General features: G+C 43.9%; 1 protein-coding gene across 4 annotated transcripts in view; it reads right to left on the reverse strand.

Annotated features, from left to right (window-relative positions):
* The window catches only part of tmem181 (transmembrane protein 181), a 199,900-nt gene extending 182,988 nt beyond the window's left edge, over positions 1–16,912 (reverse strand). The window contains exons 1-2 of one of the 4 annotated variants that reach the window (XM_078230009.1): positions 16,775–16,899; positions 8,828–8,875 (exon numbers count right to left, since the gene is read on the reverse strand). In XM_078230009.1, the coding sequence (XP_078086135.1) occupies positions 8,828–8,875; positions 16,775–16,782 (56 nt within the window). In that variant the 5' untranslated portion in view covers positions 16,783–16,899. Of the gene's footprint in view, positions 1–4,129; positions 4,288–8,827; positions 8,876–16,774 lie in introns of all 4 variants that reach the window. The other 3 variants (XM_078230008.1, XM_078230005.1, XM_078230007.1) reach the window with 3 other exon arrangements.
* Positions 16,913–20,114: the final 3,202 nt, after the last annotated feature.

Consider the following 20,114-nt stretch of genomic DNA (forward strand, 5'->3'; position numbering starts at 1 on the left):
CATTATTGCAACTTACTATCCCACCTATTTTAGTGTAATCTGTAAATTTGGCTATGGTACCTACTATCCCCACATCCAAGTCATTCATATAGATGGTAAATAGTTGAGGCCCAAGGACCAAACCCTGGAGTGCCCTACTAGGCGCATGTCGCCAACCAGAATGAGACCCATTTATTCCGACTCTCTGCTTTTTATTGGTTGGCTAATCCACTATCTAAACTATTAAATTTCCCCTAATCCCATGTAAACCAACGTTGTGTGACACCTTATCAAATGCTTTGGAATCCAGATATACTACATCAACCAGACCCCCATTATCCACCTCACTTGTTACATCTACGAAAAACTCGAGCAAATTAGTCAAAACATGATTTACCCTTCATAAAACCAAACTGACTCTGAAATACATTTTGACTTTCTAAATATCCTGTTATTACTTCATTTATAATGGATTTTAAGAATTTCCCAACAACAGATGTTAAGCTAATTGGCCTATAGTTTCCTACATTTTGCCTCCCTCCCTTTCTGAATAAGGGCATTATAATAGCATTTTTCCAATCCACTGGAACCTTTTCTGCATCCAAGGAATTTCAGAATATTGTAACCAATAGATCTACTATTTCCAATGCCATTTCCTTTAAGACCTTAGGATGTAGGCCATCAAGCCCTGGGGACTTGGCTGCCTACAATCCCAACAGTGTGCCAAGTAGTTTTTTTCCTCCTCCCTCTCTATAACCTCTGCATTTTCTACTCCTATTGGGATGGTACTCATGTTCTCCACCATGCAAACTGAGGCAAAATATTGATTTGGTGTCTCAGCCATTTCTGCGCTCCCCACTATTAACCCCCCCCAGCCTCATCTTCCATGGGACCAATATTCACTTCAGCTACTTTCTTCCTCTTTACATACTTACAGAAGCTTTTGCTGTCCGTTTTAATCCCACCCAGACCCTATTCCCGCTCCCCTCGTATTTACCCTGCTAATCCTCCTGACACTAGGGTTAATTTAGCGTGGCCAATCATCCTAATCTGCATATCTTTGGACTGTGGGAACACCCGGAGAAAACCCACGCAGACATGGGGAGAACATGCAAACTCCACACAGACAACGAGCTTTGTAGGTAGAACTTAGGAATATAAAGGGGGCAGCCACATTACTGGGAGTGTTTATAGGCCCCCAAAGAGTCAGCAGGAAAGAGCAAACATGTAGACAATTCATTGAGGTGTGTAGGAATAATAATTGGGTAATTATGCTAGGGGATTTCAACATCCCCAATATAAATTGGGATAGTCACGTTGTAAAGTGTTTGGACGGGACAGATCTCTTGAAGTTTATTCAAGGGAGTTTTTTGTATCAATATGTTGAAGGCACAACAAGGGATGGAGCAGTGCTGGATCTGGTTCTGGGGAACGAAGCCAAGCAAGTGTTCAATGTGGCAGTGGGGGAGCATTTTAGTGATAGTGACCACAACATGGTACGAACAAAGAACAGTGCAGCACAGGAATAGGCCCTTCGGCCCTCCAAGCCTGCGTCAATCATGATGTCTGCCTAAACTAAAACCGTACGCACTTACGGAGTCTGTATCCTTCCATTCCCATCCTATTCATGTATTCATCTAGTTGCCCCTTATATGCCGCTATCGTACCTGCTCCCACCACCTTCCTGGGCAATGCATTCCAGACATTCACCATCGTCTGTGTAAAAAACTTGCCTCGCACATCGCCTCTAAACTTTTTCCCACGTACCTTAAACCTACGTTCCCTAGTACTTGACTTTTCTATCCTAGGAAAGAACATCTGATTATCCACTCTGTCCGTGCCACTCATAATCTTGTAAACCTCTACCAGGTCACCCCTTAATCTCTGTTATTCCAGTGAGAACAAACCGAGTTTACCCAACCTCTCATTTCTGCCCTGGGAAAAAGCTTCCAACTGTTCACCCTATATGTACCTCTCACAATTTTATAAACTTCTATTAGGTCGCTCCTCAGCCTTCATCTTTCCAGGGAGAACAATGGATTGAGTTTATTCAATCTCTCCTCAAAACTAATACCCTCCATACCAGACAACATCCTGGTAAACTGTTTCTGCACTCTCTCCAAAGCCTTCACGTCCTTCTGGTAGTGTGGTGACCAGAATTGGACACAGTATTCCAATTGTGGCCTCACCAACATTTTATACAACTGTAACATAATTTGCCAACTTTTATATTCAATGCCCCGTCCGATAAAGGCAAGCATGCCATATGCTTTCTTCACCACCTTTTCCACCTGAGCTGCCACTTTTAAGGATCTGTGGACCTGCACACTCAGATATCTCTGTGTCTATGCTCCTGATGGTTCTGTCATGTATTTTATAGCTCCCACCTGAATTGGATCTATCAAAATGCATCACCTCACATTTGTCCAAATTAAATTCCATCTGCTATTTCTCCACCCAATTTTCCAGCCTATCTATATCCTGCTGTATTCTCTGACAATCTTCATCACTATCCGCAACTCCGCCAATCTTAGTATCATCCCCAAACTTGCTAATCAGACCAGCTATGTTTTCTTCAAGTCATTTATATATATTACAAACAGCAACGGTCCCAGCACTAATCCCTGTGGAACACCACTAGTTATGGACCTCCAGTCAGACAAAAACACCCTTCCACCACTACTCTCTGTCTTCTATGGCCAAGTAAGAAGTTTAACAACACCAGGTTAAAGTCCAACAGGTTTATTTGGTAGCAAAAGCCACACAAGCTTTCGAGGCTCTGAGCCCCTTCTTCAGGTGAGTGGGAATTCTGTTCACAAACAGAACTTATAAGACACAGACTCAATTTACATGAATAATGGTTGGAATGCGAATACTTACAACTAATCCAGTCTTTAAGAAACAAAACAATGGGAGTATCCGAGAAGTGGAGCATCGTGAGGTTATCCGTGGGCTTGCGGATACTCCCATTGTTTTGTTTCTTAAAGACTGGATTAGTTGTAAGTATTCGCATTCCAACCATTATTCATGTAAATTGAGTCTGTGTCTTATAAGTTCTGTTTGTGAACAGAATTCCCACTCACCTGAAGAAGGGGCTCAGAGCCTCGAAAGCTTGTGTGGCTTTTGCTACCAAATAAACCTGTTGGACTTTAACCTGGTGTTGTTAAACTTCTTACTGTGTTTACCCCAGTCCAACGCCGGCATCTCCACATCATGACTTCTATGGCCAAGCCAGTTCTGATTCCATCTAGCTAGTTCACCCCTGATCCCATGTGATTTAATCTTTTGCACCAGCCTGCCATGAGGTACCTTGTCAAATGCTTTACTAAAGTACATGTGGACAACATCCACGGTCCTTCCCTCATCAATCATTTTTGTCATCTCCTCAAAAAACTCAATTAAATTAGTGAGACATGATCTCCCTCGTTCAAAACCATGCTGTCTGTCGCTATCAAGACCATTCAGTTCAAATGCATATTGGTGGCGGCACGGTGGCACAGTGGTTAGCACTGCAGCCTCACAGCGCCAGGAGCCCAGGTTCGATTCCTGGCTTGGGTCACTGTCTGTGTGGAGTTTGCACATTCTCCCCGTATCTGCGTGGGTTTCCTCCGGGTGCTCTGGTTTCCTCCCACAGTATGTAAGACGTGTACTGACCCGAACAGGTGCTGGAATGTGGCGACTAGGGGAATTTCACAGTAACTTCATTCCAGTGTTAATGTAAGCCTACTTGTGACTAATAAATAAACTTTAACTTAACTTTAGATCCTATCTCTAAGAATCTTCTCCAACAATTTCACTGTCACTGAAATCAAGCTCACTGGCCTATAATTATCCAGGTTATCCCTGCTACCCTTCTTAAATAATGGGACAACATTGGCAATCCTCCAAACCTCTGTGACCTCACCAGTGGCCACCAAGGAAACAAAGATTTCTATTTGAGACCCAGCAATTTCATTTCTTGTCTCCCTCAGTAATCTGGGACAGATGCCATCTGGCCCCGGGGATTTGTCTGCCTTAATGCTTTTTAATTCACCTAACACTTCCTCCCTCTTAATGATGACTTGTTCTGAAGGGTTTACAAGCCCCTCCAAGACACCACCAATCGATGTGTCCCTCTCCTTTGTGAATAGCGATGCATTAAGGATCTCACCTGCTTCCTTTGGTTCTATGCACAATTTCCCTCCTTTGTCCTTGAGTGGACTAACTCTTTCTCGAGCTACCCTCTTGTTCCTAATATATGTGTAAAATGCCTCGGGATTCTCCTTAATCCTGTCTGCCAAGGACATTTCTTTTTGCTCTCCTAACTCCCTGGAAAGTAAAGTAAAAAAATTAAAATTTATTTATTAGTCACAAGTAAGGCTTACATTGACACTGCAATGAAGTTACTGTGAAATTGTTCGAGCACTTTTCTACTTTACCTATATTCTTCAAATGCTTCGTCTGTTTTTAGTTGCCTCGACCTCATGTATACATCCTTTTTCTTTTGACTCGCAATTTCTTTGGTCAGGGTTCCTGTATCCTGCCTTTCCATCTTTCATTTTCATTGGCACATGCCTGTCCTGCACTCAGATCATCTGCTCCTTAAAAGACTCCCACATGCCAAATGTGGATTTATCCTCAAACAGCGTCTCCCAAACAACATCCTCCAAATCCTGCCTAATCTGGATGTAGTTAGCCTTCCCCCAATTTAGCACATTAACCCTCGGACAACACACATCCTTTTCCATCAGTATCCAAAGCTTACGGAATTGTGATCACTGTTCGCCACATGTTGCCCCACTGCAACTTTGATGACCTGGCCGGGCTCATTCCCTAGTACTAGGTCCACCATAGTCCCCTCTCTAGTCCGACTATCCACGTATCATTCCAAAGATAATCTTCCTGGACACACTTAACAAATTCCTCGCCATCCAGACCCCTAGCCCGAAGGGATTCCAGTCAATATGAGGAAAATTAAAGTCTCCCACTACAACAACCCTATTACTTCTACATCTGTCCACAATCTGCTTACATATCCATTCCTCAACTTCCTGTGGGCTGTTGGGAGACCTGTAGCACACCCCCATCATAGTGACTGCCCCCTTCCTGTTTCTGAGTTCTACCCAAAGTGTCTCATTATATGATTTTTCCAAAGTGTCCTCCCTCTGTACAGCTGTAATATGTTCACTAACCAGTATTGCAACTCCCCCACCGTCTCACCTAAAACACTTATATCCCGGAATATTTAGCTGCTAGTCCTGTCCCTCTTTTAACCAAATCTCCATTATTGCAACCACATCCAAGTTCCACACAAGAATCAAGGCTCTAAGTTCATGTCTTACCTGTTATACTCCTTGCATTGAAGCAGATGCACTCCAGACCTCTGGGCCCACTGAATTCGACTTTCCCCAGCCTGCTCTTCCTCTTCGGCAACCTGGCCTTGGTACCATGGTCATCCCCAGTCTCTACACTTGCTGGCCTACTCTTCTGATTCCCACCCTCCTGCCACATTAGTTTAAACCCACCCAAACCATACTAGCAAACCTCCCAGCCAGGATATTGGTGCCCCTCCAGTTCAGGTGTAACCTGTCTTTCTTGCACAAGTTTATGTTATACAGCCTCTGTATAAGACAAACAGCAGGAGTCTCAACACCAACCCCTGTAGAACACCACTTGAAACAACTTTCCATTTGCAAGGGCGTCCAGCGACCATTGCCCTTTGTTTCCTGTTACTAAGCCAACTTTTGATCCAGTTTGCCACATTACCCATGGGCATCCCATGGGCTTTTAATTTTTTAATCAATCTGCCGTGTGGGATCATGTCAAACACCTTGCTAAAATCCGCGTATACAACATCCACTGCACTACCGTCATCAATGGGCGGCACGGTAGCACAGTGGTTAGCACTGCTGCTTCGCTGCTCCAGGAACCTGGGTTCGATTCCCGGCTTGGGTCACTGTCTGTGTGGAGTTTGCACATTCTCCTCGTGTCTGCGTGGGTTTCCTCCGGGTGCTCCGGTTTCCTCCCACAGTCCAAAGATGTGCGGGTTAGGTTGATTGGCCATGCTAAAATTGTCCCTTAGTGTCCTGAGATGTGTAGGTTAGAGGGATTAGCGGGTAAATGTGTAGGGATATGGGGGTAGGGCCTGGGTGGGATTGTGGTCGGTGCAGACTTGATGGGCCAAATGGCCTCCTTCTGCACTGTAGGGTTTCTATGATTCTATGATTCTAACCCTCCTTGTCACTTCCTCAAATAATTCAACCAAGCTTATGAGGCAATACCTTCCTTTAACAGATCCATACTGACCATTCCTGACAAATCCATGCCTTTTTCTATGTGACAGTTAATCCTCTCTCTTAGGATTGATTCTACTAATTTGCCTACCACTTTGTAAGACTAACTGACGTATAATTATTTGGTATTTCCTTCGATTCCTTTTTAAACAATGGAACTATGTTTGTACTTCTCCGGTACTTCCCCTGTATCTTGTGATGATTGGAAAATCATCCTCCGAGCAGCTGCAATCTCCTTCCTGAACCTCAGCAACCTCGGAAACAATCCATCTGACCCTTGCGACTTATCAATTTTCAAGGATTCCAACCCTTCGAGTATTTTCTCTTTTTATGATTATCCCATCCAATATCTCACAATGTTCCCATTGGACTACTGAATCTGCATCATCCCTTTCCTTTGTAAACATGAAGACAAAATATTTATTTAAAACCCTTCCCACAGCCTCTGTATCTACACACAAATTCCATTCTTCATCTCTGATAGGTCCCAGTTTTTCCTTAATTTACCTTTTATCATTAATATACTAATAGAAGGTTTAAAAAAATGGTAAAAACCAGGCAAATTTACTGCTCATGGGCCAGTCCCAGGCCGAGTGTGAAAAGGCTTACCTAGAGACGCAGTTGCAATCAGCAATCCTGAGATAGCCCAAAAAGCTGCAGCTGAATCATCAGAAAAATGCACAAATTTACAGGTCACGCTCAAAGTCCTGCACCAAGCAGGTAAAGAAAATAAAGTCCACAATGTGGACCATTCCAAATGCCAGCATGAGACTGCTAAATTAAAGTCCCAGCTTTCAGCACAGAAAGGAATGATACACACTTGGGACAATAGAGTCAAAAGGGGAAAACGATTATGGGGTAGACTGGGTGGAAATAGAGGAACAGGCTCTCAGGTACACTGGGCACGGCGATGACTGGGGACCAAACAAAACAACGTGAGTGGAGAACTTTTGTTTCTTAATTTTTGGTTTCTTTAGAATTTTTGTTTCTTAAAGACTTGATTAGTTGTAAGTATTCGCATTCCAACCATTATTCATGTAAATTGAGTCTGTGTCTTTATATGCCCTGTTTGTGAACAGAATTCCCACTCACCTGAAGAAGGGGCTTGGAGCTCCGAAAGCTTGTGTGGCTTTTGCTACCAAATAAACCTGTTGGACTTTAACCTGGTGTTGTTAAACTTCTTACTGTGTTTACCCCAGTCCAACGCTGGCATCTCCACATCATTTGGAAAAAGAGCCATTTATTCCTATTCTTTGTTTTCTGTCCACCAATCAGTATTCTATTCATCACAATACACTACTTTTCATGAGATGTGGGTGGTGCTAACAAGGCTAGCATTTGCTGCCCATCTCTAATTTCCCATAAACTGAGTGACTTGCTCAGCCATTCAGAAAGTAGCTGAGAGTATTTTTTGCTGTGGATCTGGAGTCACAGGCCAGATTAGATAAGTCTAGCAATTTCCTTCCGTAAATGATGTTAGTGAACGAAATGGGTTTTTTTTAAACAATAATCGATGATAGTCTCATGGTCATCATTGCTTTATATTCCAGATTAACTGAATTTAAATTCCACCAGCTGCCATGGTGGGATTTTAACCCATGTATCAAAGACTATTAGCCTAGATCTCTGAATTACTAGACCAGTGACATTACTACTATACCATCAACAAGCCCAGTCAACTGTGAACATCCCACTTCAAATCTTATGACGGAGAGAAGTTCATTGATGAAGCAGCTGAAGATGGTTGGGCCTAGGTATTAGAACATAGAACATAACAGCGCAGTACAGGCCCTTCGGCCCTCAATGTTGCCCCGACCTGTGAAACGAATCTAAACCCATCCAACCTACACTATTCCAATCTCATCCATATGTTTATCCAATGACCCTTTAAATGCCCTTCATGTTGACGAGTCCACTACTGTTGCAGGCAGGGCATTCCACACCCTTACTACTCTCTGAGTAAAGAACCTATCTCTGACATCTGATCTATATCTATCACCCCTCAATTTAAAGCTATGCCCCCTCGTGCTAGCCATCATCATCCAAGGAAAAAGGCTTACACTGTCCAACTTATCTAATCCTCTGATCATCTTGAATGCCTCTATTAAGTCACCTCTTAAACTTCTTCTCTCCAACGAAAAAAGCCTCAAGTCACTCAGCCTTTCCTCATAAGACCTTCCCACCATACCAGGCAACATCCTGGTAAATCTCCTCTGCACCCTTTCCAATGCTTCCACATCCTTCCTATAATGCGGCGACCAGAACTGTACACAATAGTCCAAGTGCGGCCGCACCAGAGTTTTGTACAGCTGCAACATGACAGCATGGCTCCGAAACTCAATCCCTCTTCTAATAAAAGCTAACACACTGTACGCCTTCTTAGCAACCCTATCTTTCCTGCAGCATTGTCCCAGGGTTGAGATGACAGATAACCACAACCATCTTCCTTTGTGCAAGGTATGACTCCAACCAGTGGAGAGTTTTCCATCTAATTTCCATTGACTTTAGTTTTGCCAGGGCTCTTTGGTGCTGCATTTGGTCAAATGTGACCTTATGTCAAAGGCAGTCACTCTCACCTCATCTCTGCAGTCCTCTTCAGACTCTTCTGTCCATGTACGACAAGGCTGTAATAAGGTTAGGAGTGACCAAAACAAACTGAGCATCAGTGAGCAGTTTATTACTGTGTAAATACTGCTTAATGGCACTGTCAACAACACTTTCTATCACTATGCTGATGATCAAGAGTGGACTTATGGGGTAGTCATGGGCCAGGTATGATTTAACCTGTTTTTTGTGAACAATGCATACCTGGTAATTTTCCACACTGCCAGGCAGATGCCAGTGTTGTAGCTTGACTAAGTTCTGGAGCACAAGTCTTCAGTACTGTTGCTGGAATATTGTCAGGGTCTATAGCCTCTGCAGTACACAGTATCTTCAGCCATTGTCTATTATATAATCCTACAGTGCAGAAGGGGGCCATTCGGCCCATCGATTCTGCACCGACCACAATCCCACCCAGGCCCTATCCTATCCTCATAACTCCATGCATTTACCCTAGCTAGTTCTCCTAAGGGGCAAATTAGCATGGCCAATCCACCTAACCCGCACATCTTTGGACTGAGGGGAAACCGGAGCACCCGGAGGAAACCCACGCAGACATGGGGAGAATGTGCAAACTCCACACAGACAGTGACCCAAGCCAATAATTGAACCTGGGTCCCTGGCACTGTGAGGGAGCAACGCTAACCACTGTGCCACCCATATCACTTTACCGTGCCGCTGCCAATTCACTTCACTCCATATCACATGGAGTGAAGTGAATTGGCTGAAGACTGACATCTGTGATGCTGGGGACCTCAAGAGGAGGCAGAGATGGGTCAGACACCCAGCACTTCTGGCTGCAAATGCTTTAGCCTTGTCTATTCCACTGATGTGCTGGGTGCCTCCATTATTGAGGTCAGGGATCTTTGTGGGGCCTCCTCCTTCTGTTAGTTAATTGTCCAAAATTATTGATGACTGGATGTGACAGGACTGCAGAGCTTAGATCTGACCCATTAGTTGAGGATTCTCTTAGCTTCATCTAGTGCATCTTCATCTATCCTGCGTTGTATCTTCACCAGATTAATACCTCACTTTTAGGTATGTTTGGCACTGCTCCTCCCCTCTTCATTGAACCAGGGATGATCTCACAGCTTGATAGTAAAAATAGAATGGGAGGTATGCCAGGCTGTGAGACTACAGATTGTGGCTGTATACAATTTGGCGCTAACAGTGCTTCATGGATGCCCAGTTTTGAGTTGCTAGATCTGTTCAAAATCGATCCCATTTAGCATTTATATTTGTAGGGGTAAACATTAGAAATAAGGTACAGTCATTTAATTTAATGTTTCTGTGCTGGCAAGGAAGCTGTGATTAGTTTTCAGACTGAGGAAACAATGTTTGTCTGTGTGGGGGTTTCATTTCAATATCCAACCAAGACTCTAGTGTGTTTTTAGAGTTTCAGAATGCAGACTACCGATAATTGCCAAGCAACCTATGGGAGAAGTAGAAAGTTCCCTTTGTGCAGAAATCTGTAGCAAAAATGGTCAATTGAGTTGAAGACTGGAAGAGAGAGAGAGGATGCATCACTCAGATTTGCTTGAAGCTGAGAATTGTAATGATGATGATTTTGGATCATCTAAAACTCAGTAATCAAAGGCTACTGGAGAACAGACTTCTGTTAAAACAACCAGGAAAAGTCAAGATAGATTCGAGATCAACTAGAAAAAGGCTTTCTAACAGTAACTTCAGTAATTGTTTTATTACTGTCTGTGACAAATAGCAAATTAGTGACTGAGACCTAAAAGGTAGATAAACAGTGATCTTGTGGAAGGGACAAAGAGTTGGTTTGAAATCCTGGCAATGAGTCTTTGCCAAAGGTGAAGTGGAAGCCAATCGGGTCTTTGGAAAACACAAAGTAGATTTTGAAATGCTGATTACTTAAAGTTTATTTCTGGAAGTGGAATTTAGACCCTCTCATATGACAATCATCTGGGGGGATTCGGAGGAGAAGTCCACAAATACTGACTTTGTGTGCTGATGAGATTATTGCAGCTTCAATTGTATTTCGTTATCTATAGTAACCCTTAAACCTGTGTGTAAGTGTTAAGCTAAAGGAGTAACATAGAAAACATAGATGATGTTTTGCAGGAGGAGGCCATTTGGCCCTTCAAGCCTGCTCCGCCATTTATTACGATCATTAGGCTCAAAAGCCTAATCCTGCTTTCTCCCCATAACCTTTGATCCCATTCACCCCAAGTGCTTTCCAGCCACCTCTTGAATACATTCAATGTTTTGGCAATGACTTCCTGTGGTAATGAATTCCACAGGCTCACCACTCTTTGGGTGAAGAAATATCTCCTCACCTCCGTCCTAAATGGCCTAACCCGAATCCTCAGACTGTGGCCCCTGGTTCTAGACTCCCCCACCATCGGGAATATCCTCCCTGCATCTAGCCTGTCTAGTCCTGTTAGAATTTTAAGTCTCTATGAGATGCCCCCTCATTCATCTGAACTCCAGGAAAACAATCCTCTCATAAGAACATAAGAAATAGGAGCAGGAGTAGGCCATCTGGCCCTTCGAGCCTGCCCCGCCATTCAACAAGATCATGGCTGATCTGAAGCGAATCAGTTCCACTTACCCGCCTGCTCCCCATAACCCCTAATTCCCTTATTGATCAGAAAACTATCTACCCGTGATTTAAACATATTCAACGAGGAAGCCTCCACCACTTCAATGGGCAGAGAATTCCAGAGATTCACTACCCTCTGAGAAGAAGAAGTTCCCCCTCAACTCTGTTCTGAACCGGCCCCCCCTTATTTTGAGGCTGTGCCCTCTAGTTCTGGTTTCCCTTCTAAGTGGAAAGAATCTCTCCATCTCTACCCTATCCAGCCCCTTCATTATCTTATATGTCTCTATAAGATCACCCCTCATCCTTCTAAACTCCAACGAGTACAGACCCAATCTGTTCAATCTCTCCTCATAAGCTACACCCCTCATCTCCGGTATCAACCTGGTGAACCTTCTCTGCACTCCCTCCAAGGCCAATATATCCTTTCGCAAATAAGGGGACCAAAATTGCACACAGTACTCCAGTTGCGGCCTCACCAGTGCCTTGTACAGTTGCAGCAAGACCTCCCTGCTTTTATATTCTATCCCCCTCGCGATAAAGGCCAACATTCCATTCGCCTTCTTGATCACCTGCTGCACCTGCAGACTGAGCTTTTGTGATTCGTGCACAAGGACCCCCAGGTCCCTCTGCACAGTCGCACGATGTAATTTTTCTCCATTTAAATAATATTCCAATTTACTATTATTTCTTCCAAAGTGGATAACCTCACATTTGCTAACGTTATATTCCATCTGCCAGAGCCTCGCCCACTCGCTCAGCCTATCCAAATCTCTCTGCAGACTTTCCGCGTCCTCCACGCAATTCGCTTTCCCACTCACCTTCGTGTCATCAGCAAACCTGAATACCCTACATTCAGTCCCCTCCTCCAGATCATCTATGTAAATGGTAAACATTTGAGGCCCCAGCACCGATCCCTGCGGCACGCCACTGGTTACCAACTGCCAACCAGAAAAGCACCCATTTATCCCAACTCTCTGCTTCCTGTTAGATAGCCAATCCCCAATCCACGCCAACACCTTACCCCTAACTCCGTGTACCCCAATCTTCTGCAGCAACCTTTTGTGAGGCACCTTATCGAACGCCTTCTGGAAATCTAAAAACACCACATCCACCGGTTCCCCTCTGTCAACCGCACTAGTGACATCTTCATAAAAGTCCAGTAGATTCGTCAAACACGACTTTCCCTTCATGAATCCATGCTGCGTCTGCTTGATCGAACCATTCTTATTCAGGTGCTCTGTTATTTCCTCTTTAATAATGGACTCTAGCATCTTCCCAACTACGGACGTTAAGCTAACCGGCCTGTAGTTACCCGCCTTTTGTCTACTTCCTTTTTTAAACAGCGGCGTAACAGTAGCTGTTTTCCAGTCAGCCGGCACTACCCCAGAGTCCAGCGAATTTTGATAAATTACTACTAACGCATCTGCTATTACCTCAGCCATTTCTTTCAGTACCCTGGGATGCATTCCATCCGGGCCCGGGGACTTGTCTACCTTCAGTCCTATTAGTCTACCAAGCACCACCTCCTTAGTAACAGTAATTGTATTAAGGACCTCCCCTCCCACCAACTCTCGATCTCTAATATTCGGCAAACTATTTGTGTCTTCCACCGTGAAGGCCGACACAAAGAACTTATTTAAAGTCTCAGCCATTTCCTCGTTTTCCACTATTAAATCCCCCCTCTCATCTTCCAAGGGTCCAACATTCACTCTAGCCACTCTATTCCTTTTTATATACTTGTAAAAACTTTTACTATCATTTTTTATATTTTGAGCTAGTTTAGTTTCATAATCTATCTTTCCTTTCTTAATCGCTTTCTTAGTCGTTCTTTGTTTTTCTTTAAAGCTTTCCCAATCCACTAATTCTCCACTATTTTTGGCCACTCTGTACGCATCTGATTTTATTTTAATACTCTTCTTTATTTCCTTTGTTATCCACGTCCGGTTATCCTTTTTCTTACAGTCCTTCTTTATCACCGGAATATATTTTTGCTGAGTACTTTAAAAAATCTCCTTAAAAATCCTCCACTGTTCCTCAGCTGTCCTACCTACCAGTCTGCTCGCCCAGTCTACATTAGCCAATTCCTCCCTCATCCTATCGTACTCCCCTCTGTTCAAGCAGAGGACACTGGTTTGGGACCCTACTTTCTCACCCTCCATCTGTATCAGAAATTCCACCATATTATGATCACTCATCCCAAGAGGATCCTTCACAAGAAGATCCTTAATCCTACCTGTCTCATTGCACAAAACCAGATCCAAGATAGCTCGCTCTCTCGTAGGCTCTCCTCATACATCAGTCCCATCATCCCTGGAATAAGCCTGGTAAGCCTTCACTGCACTCCCTTGAGAGCAGGAACATCCTTCCTCAGAAAAGGAGAGCAAAACTGCACACAATAATCTAGGTGTGGCCTCACCAAGGCCCTGTATAGCTGCAACAACACATCCCTGCTCCTGTACGCGAAACCTCTTGCAATGAAGGCCAACATGCCATTTGCCTTCTTTACTGCCTGCTGCACCTGCATGCTTACCTTCAGTGATTGGTGCACAAGGACACCCAGGTCCCGCTGCACACTCCCCTCTCCCAATTTACAGCCATTCAGGTAGTAATCTGCATTCTTGTTTTTGCTTCCAAAGTGAATAACCTCACATTTATCCAAATTATACTGCATCTGCCATTGATTTGCCCCCTCACCTAACCTGTCCAAATGATGCTGAAGGATCTCTGCATTCTCGTCACAGTTCACCCTCCCACCCAACTTGGTATCATTTACAAACTTTGAGATGTTACATTTTGTTCACTCATCCAAATCACTAATATATATTGTGAATAGCTGGGGTCCTAGCAACGATCCTTGTGGCACCCCACTAGTTACTGCCTGCCAATATGAAAAGCACCCATTAATTCCTACTCTTTGTTTCCTCTCTGTCAACCAGTTTTCTACCCATCTCAATACACTTCCCCCAATCCCATGCGCTTTAATCTTGCGCAATAATCTTTTGTGCAGGACTTTGTCAAACGCTTTCTGAAAGTTTCTCAGGGATCCAGGGTGAGGTACCTAAATGGATATAAAATTGGCTTCAGGGTGGTTGTAGAGGGTTGTTTTTCAAACTGGAGGCCTGTGACCAGCGGTGTGCCTCAGGGATCAGTGCTGGGCCCACTGTTATTTGTCATTTATATTAATGATTTGGATGAGAATATAGGAGGCATGGTTAGTAAGTTTGCAGATGACACCAAGATTGGTGGCATAGTGGACAGTGAAGAAAGTTATCTCCGATTGCAACGGGATCTTGATCAATTGGGCCAGAGGGCTGCCGAATGGCAGATGGAGTTTAATTTAGACAAATGCGAGGTGATGCATTTTGGTGGATTGAACTAGGGCAGGACTTACTCAGTTAATGGTAGGGTGTTGGGGAGAGTTACAGACCAAACAGATCTAGGGGTACATGTTCATAGCTCTTTGAAAATGGAGTCACAGGTGGACTGAGTGGTGAAGAAGGCATTCAGTTGCTTGGCCATTTCTTTGTCCCCTATTATACATTCCCCCTTTCTGTCTGTAGGGAACCTACATTTGTCTTCACCAACCTCTTTCTCTTCAATATCTATAGAAACTCTTAGGGTGTCAGTCTTTATGTTCCCTGCAAGTTTACTTTCGTACTGTATTTTCCCCTTCTTAATTAATCCCTTGATCCTTCTTTGCTGAATTCTAAACTGCTCTCATCCTCAGACCTATTATTTTTCTTGGCTAATCTTTATGCTTCTTCCTTAGATCGGATACTCTCTTTAATTTCCTTTGTAAGCCATGGATTGGCCCTCTTACCCATTTTGCTTTTCTGCCAGACAGGTATAAACAGTTGCTGAATAGAGTAGTATTGTATTAAAATCATTTTTTTAATGTTTAATAAATGTTTTATTTTGTTAAAAACTAATTAGCAGTCCTCTTACTCTTTGTTCCTCCACATTTGATAAAATCAAAAATTTAAAAACTTATAATCTTTTGAGCTAGGATTCCATTCTGGGATCCTCCCGTCCAGTTATAACACCAACTGGGATCGTAGCACATACTTTAATTTGCACTTCCTTCTTATTCCTTGTGATAATGCTACAATTTTTCATTCTGATCCAAAGAAATATAGTTGCTTGCCTTGTTTTTTCAGATCCTAGATGCCTGTTTTCCCTCACTGTATCATTAGCACCCCAAACCTACAGCAACTTGCCATGCAAGATTTTTAAATCCAATTCTTTCCTGCCTAAAAGGATCTTCTAGAAACCAACTATCCAATATTTCTCAGCCATGAAGCAAACATACCATAAACATCATGCAGCTAGTAAAGTTCACTGTTAGCCAAAAGAAAACTACATTTTTCCCCAAGCTCAGATGAGAAACACACTCATTCATCACATAGTTCAATATCATTTTTCTCCACCAACTACTGAACGTTTCAATGACATTACTGGTACAAGATTGGTACAGGAATGAGAAAAGTGTTGATTACCCCTTTTAAGATCGTAGCAAATATGCACAAAGCTTCTTCTGAACTAACAATCTGGCAATAAATATTCCATGTCCCCAAAATACCAGTCACCTTTAAAAAGTTGCAAAGTCTAAGGAATGATGAAAGTAAAAAGCTTGATTCCAACAAAAGGATAAGAAGCATAATGCAGTTTGGCAGGAAATTTCACAAAAGCATTCGTTCTTACCAGTACACATTAAAATAGTTTAATTTTTGCTGAAGTTTTATTTCACCGATAATTCACTTATCATACACCTTTTCGATTAGCTTACCAAAATTTTATTACTCCACAGTGGTAGCTCCTCCCACTATCCAGCTGTTTATTGGGCAGTGAAAGCTATAAACGTTTTAACGAAAGAGACCGAAATTTCACAAAGGGAGATAAATACTGAACAGTACTTATGCCCCCATTGGGAAACATGGCAACTGGATCTTCGAATGTTCCTACTCTTGTCAGAAACTGAATTATTCCAGTTTTCACCTCTACAGTTCCACCTTGAGATTCTGTTCAAGTGCGTGACGTAGAACTTCCGCATATCAATCCTAAAGTTAGTTTTTAATTAGTTAATGATCCTTGTCCTATTCCAGAAGTTGAATATTCTGCATGTTATCTTAGAACCAAACCTGGCGCATCTTTCCAGGCTGCAAAACCGGGAGCTCCAATTGATTGAATTTCCACAATTCCCTTCCCGCCTCCTCACCGCCCGGGTGTGTAGGCCCCGGTTCACCGGGAATCCAGCGACCGGGACCGCTGGTCCTACTCCGGGAGCTGGAGTAGGAACTGGGAACCGTCTCACTCCCCTTTCCCCAAAACATGAAAGCCAGCCTTTTGAACTTACAACTCCATGATCCCGAATACACTCTGCTGATTTCCTCCTGTCACTCAACCCTTACACCTCACAACCGCCAGCCGGCCGCACGCACAGCCACACGTCAGGCGCAAGCGCCGTGGTCCTGGTCCGAGGCTGCCATGGTGTCAATGCAGAAGGAAGTCTCACAACACCAGGTTAAAGTCCAACAGGTTTATTTGGTAGCAAAAGCCACACAAGCTTTCAGAGGCTGCTCCTTCGTCAGGTAAGTGGGAGTTCTATTCGCAAATAGCGCATATAAAGACACAAGCTTAATTTACAAAATAATGGTTGGAATGCAAGTCTTTCCAGGTAATCAAGTCTCAAAGGTACAGGTGAGAGTGGAGAGAGCGTTAAGCACAGGTTAAAGAGATATGTATTGTCTCCAGACAGGACAGTTAGTGAGATTTTGCAAGCCCAGGCAAGTCGTGGGGCTTACAGATAGTGTGACATGAACCCAAGATCCCGGTTGAGGCCGTCCTAATGTGTGCGGAGCTTGGCTATCAGTCTCTGCTCAGCGACTCTGCGTTGTCGTGTGTCGTGAAGGCCGCCTTGGAGAACGCTTACCTGAAGATCAGCGGCCAAATGCCCGTGACCACTGAAGTGTTCCCCAACAGGAAGAGAACACTGGTGATTGTCGAGCGGTGTTCATTCATCCGTTGTCGTAGCGTCTGCATGGTCTCCCCAATGTACCATGCCTGGGGACATCCTTTCCTGCAGCGTATCAGGTAGACAATGTTGGCCGAGTTGCAAGAGTATGTACCGTGTACCTAGTGGTTGTGGTTCCCACTAGATAGTACGGAGCCAGGGTCTGGCCAGTACTACAAGTATGTATATATGTTGCTGTTGGGGTTAGGGATGGGTTGTTCTACTTGTTGCTGTTGGGGTTAGGGTTGGGTTGTTACACCTTGTATCATAGTTATTGTGGTACATCCCAGTCGGGCTCCGCCTCCTGGGAGAGGTATAAAGGTCTCTGCTCTGTCTGGGACCCCTCAGTCTGGGATCGTGTATATAATTAGTAGCTGCCTTGTTACAGCAAATAAAAGCCTTTATTTCCTGAGCATCAAGCCTCGTGTGTGATAACGCGCATCAATGGTGTTCTCACGTGAGATGATGGCATCCGTGTCGATTATCAGGCACGTCTTGCAGAGGTTGCTGTGGCAGGGTTGTGTGGTGTCGTGGTCACTGTTCTGAAGGCTGGGTAGTTTGCTGCGGACAATGGTCTGTTTGAGGTTGTGCGGTTGAAGGCAAGAAGTGGGGGTGTGGGGATGGCCTTGGCGAGATGTTCGTCTTCATCAATGACATGTTGAAGGCTCCGGAGAGGATGTCGTAGCTTCTCCAGCATACGACAGAAGGTACACGGTACATACTCTTGCAACTCGGCCAGCGTTGTCTACCTGATACGCTGCAGGAAAGGATGTCCCGAGGCATGGTACATTAGGGAGATCATGCAGACGCTACGACAACGGATGAATGAACACCGCTCGACAATCACCAGGCAAGAGTGTTCTCTTCCTGTTGGGGAACACTTCAGCGGTCACGGGCATTCGGCCTCTGATCTTCGGGTAAGCGTTCTCCAAGGCGGCCTTCACGACACATGACAACGCAGAGTCGCTGAGCAGAGACTGATAGCCAAGTTCCGCACGACATGCCTGGGCTTGCAAAATCTCACTAACTGTCCTATCTGTGGACAATACACATCTCTTTAACTGTGCTTAACGCTCTCTCCACTCACATTGTCTGTACCTTTAAGACTTGATTACTCGCATTCCAACCATTATTTTGTAAATTGAGTTTGTGTCTTTATATGCCCTGTTTGTGAACAGAACTCCCAATTACCTGACAAAGGAGCAGTGCTCTGAAAGCTAGTGGCTTTTGCTACCAAATAAACCTGTTGGACTTTAACCTGGTGTTGTTAAACTTCTTATTGTGTTTACCCCAGTCCAACGCCGGCATCTCTGCATCATGGTGTCAATGGTCAGAGCACGGAAGCAGTTTGCTGCAGCTATATTGCTTGTCAGGAGAATTTTACACAATTTATTTCATTTTGACCTTTCCCTTAAAATTAGTGGTATTCCTGCCCCTAATAAACAACAATAAATCACAGAAAATTACCGTACAGAGACATTCAACTGGATCTGACACCTCGCCAACAAAAGTGTAGTCTGTGATGGGGAACGATCCTATCTTAGAGACATCCTCCCCAGAGTGTCTCCAAGGAACTGTGTTGAAACCTTCACTCTTAGAATAGAATCCTTACAGTGCAGAAGGACGCCATTCGGCCCATTGAGACTGTACATTCTCCAACAAAGCATCTGACCCTGTCACACCATCCATAATCCCAGGCATTTCCTTCAGCAATAACTCCGAGGGAACCTGTCACTGAGATCTTGGTTTGATTGTGGAAATTGGCTGAGCATTGCAACTTCAGATCACCTCTTAATGAAATATGAGACAGATTGGTATGTGGCATAAATGACCTAAGTACCCAAATGAAGCAGGTGGCAGAACCAATTTGGACTTTAAATAAAACCATTGAAATCGCCTCATCAGTTAAGAACGCAGAGAAAGGGGCTCAGTTACTATAGATTGTGTAAAATTCTCCTGACAAGCAAATGTGACGCCACTGTTTAAAAAAGGAGGTAGACAAAAGGCAGGTAACTATAAACTGGTTAGCTTAACTTCTGTAGTAGGGAAAATGCTTAAATCTATCATCAAGGAAGAAATGGCGAGACATCTGGATATAAATTATCCCATTGGTAGGATGCAGCATGGGTTCATGAAGGGAAGGTCATGTTTAACTAATTTGGTGGAATTCTTTGAGAACATTACATGTGCAGTGGGCAATGGGGAACCTGTGGATGTGGTGTATCTGGATTTCCAGAAGGCATTTGACAAGGTGCCGCACCAAAGACTGTTACATAAGATAAAGGTGCACAGTGTTACAGGTAATGTATTAGCATGGATAGAGGATTGGTTAACTAACAGGAAGCAAAGAGTGGGGGTAAATGGGTGTTTTTCTGGTTGGTGATCAGTGACTAGTGGTGTGCCTCAGGGATCAGTGTTGGGACCGCAATTGTTTACGATTTACATCGATGATTTGGAGTTGGGGACCAAGTGTAGTGTGTCAAAATTCGCAGATGACACTAAACATAGAAACATAGAAAAACTACAGTACAAGCAGGCCCTTCGGCCCACAAGTTGTGCCGAACACGTCCCTACCTTCTAGACCTACCTATAACCCTCCATCCTATTAAGCTCCATGTACTCAACCAGGAGTCCCTTAAAAGACCCTATTGAATTCGCCTGCACCACCACTGATGGCAGCCGA

This window comes from Mustelus asterias, chromosome 15 (assembly GCF_964213995.1).
Source record: "Mustelus asterias chromosome 15, sMusAst1.hap1.1, whole genome shotgun sequence".
In the NCBI taxonomy this organism is placed as follows: domain Eukaryota; kingdom Metazoa; phylum Chordata; class Chondrichthyes; order Carcharhiniformes; family Triakidae; genus Mustelus; species Mustelus asterias.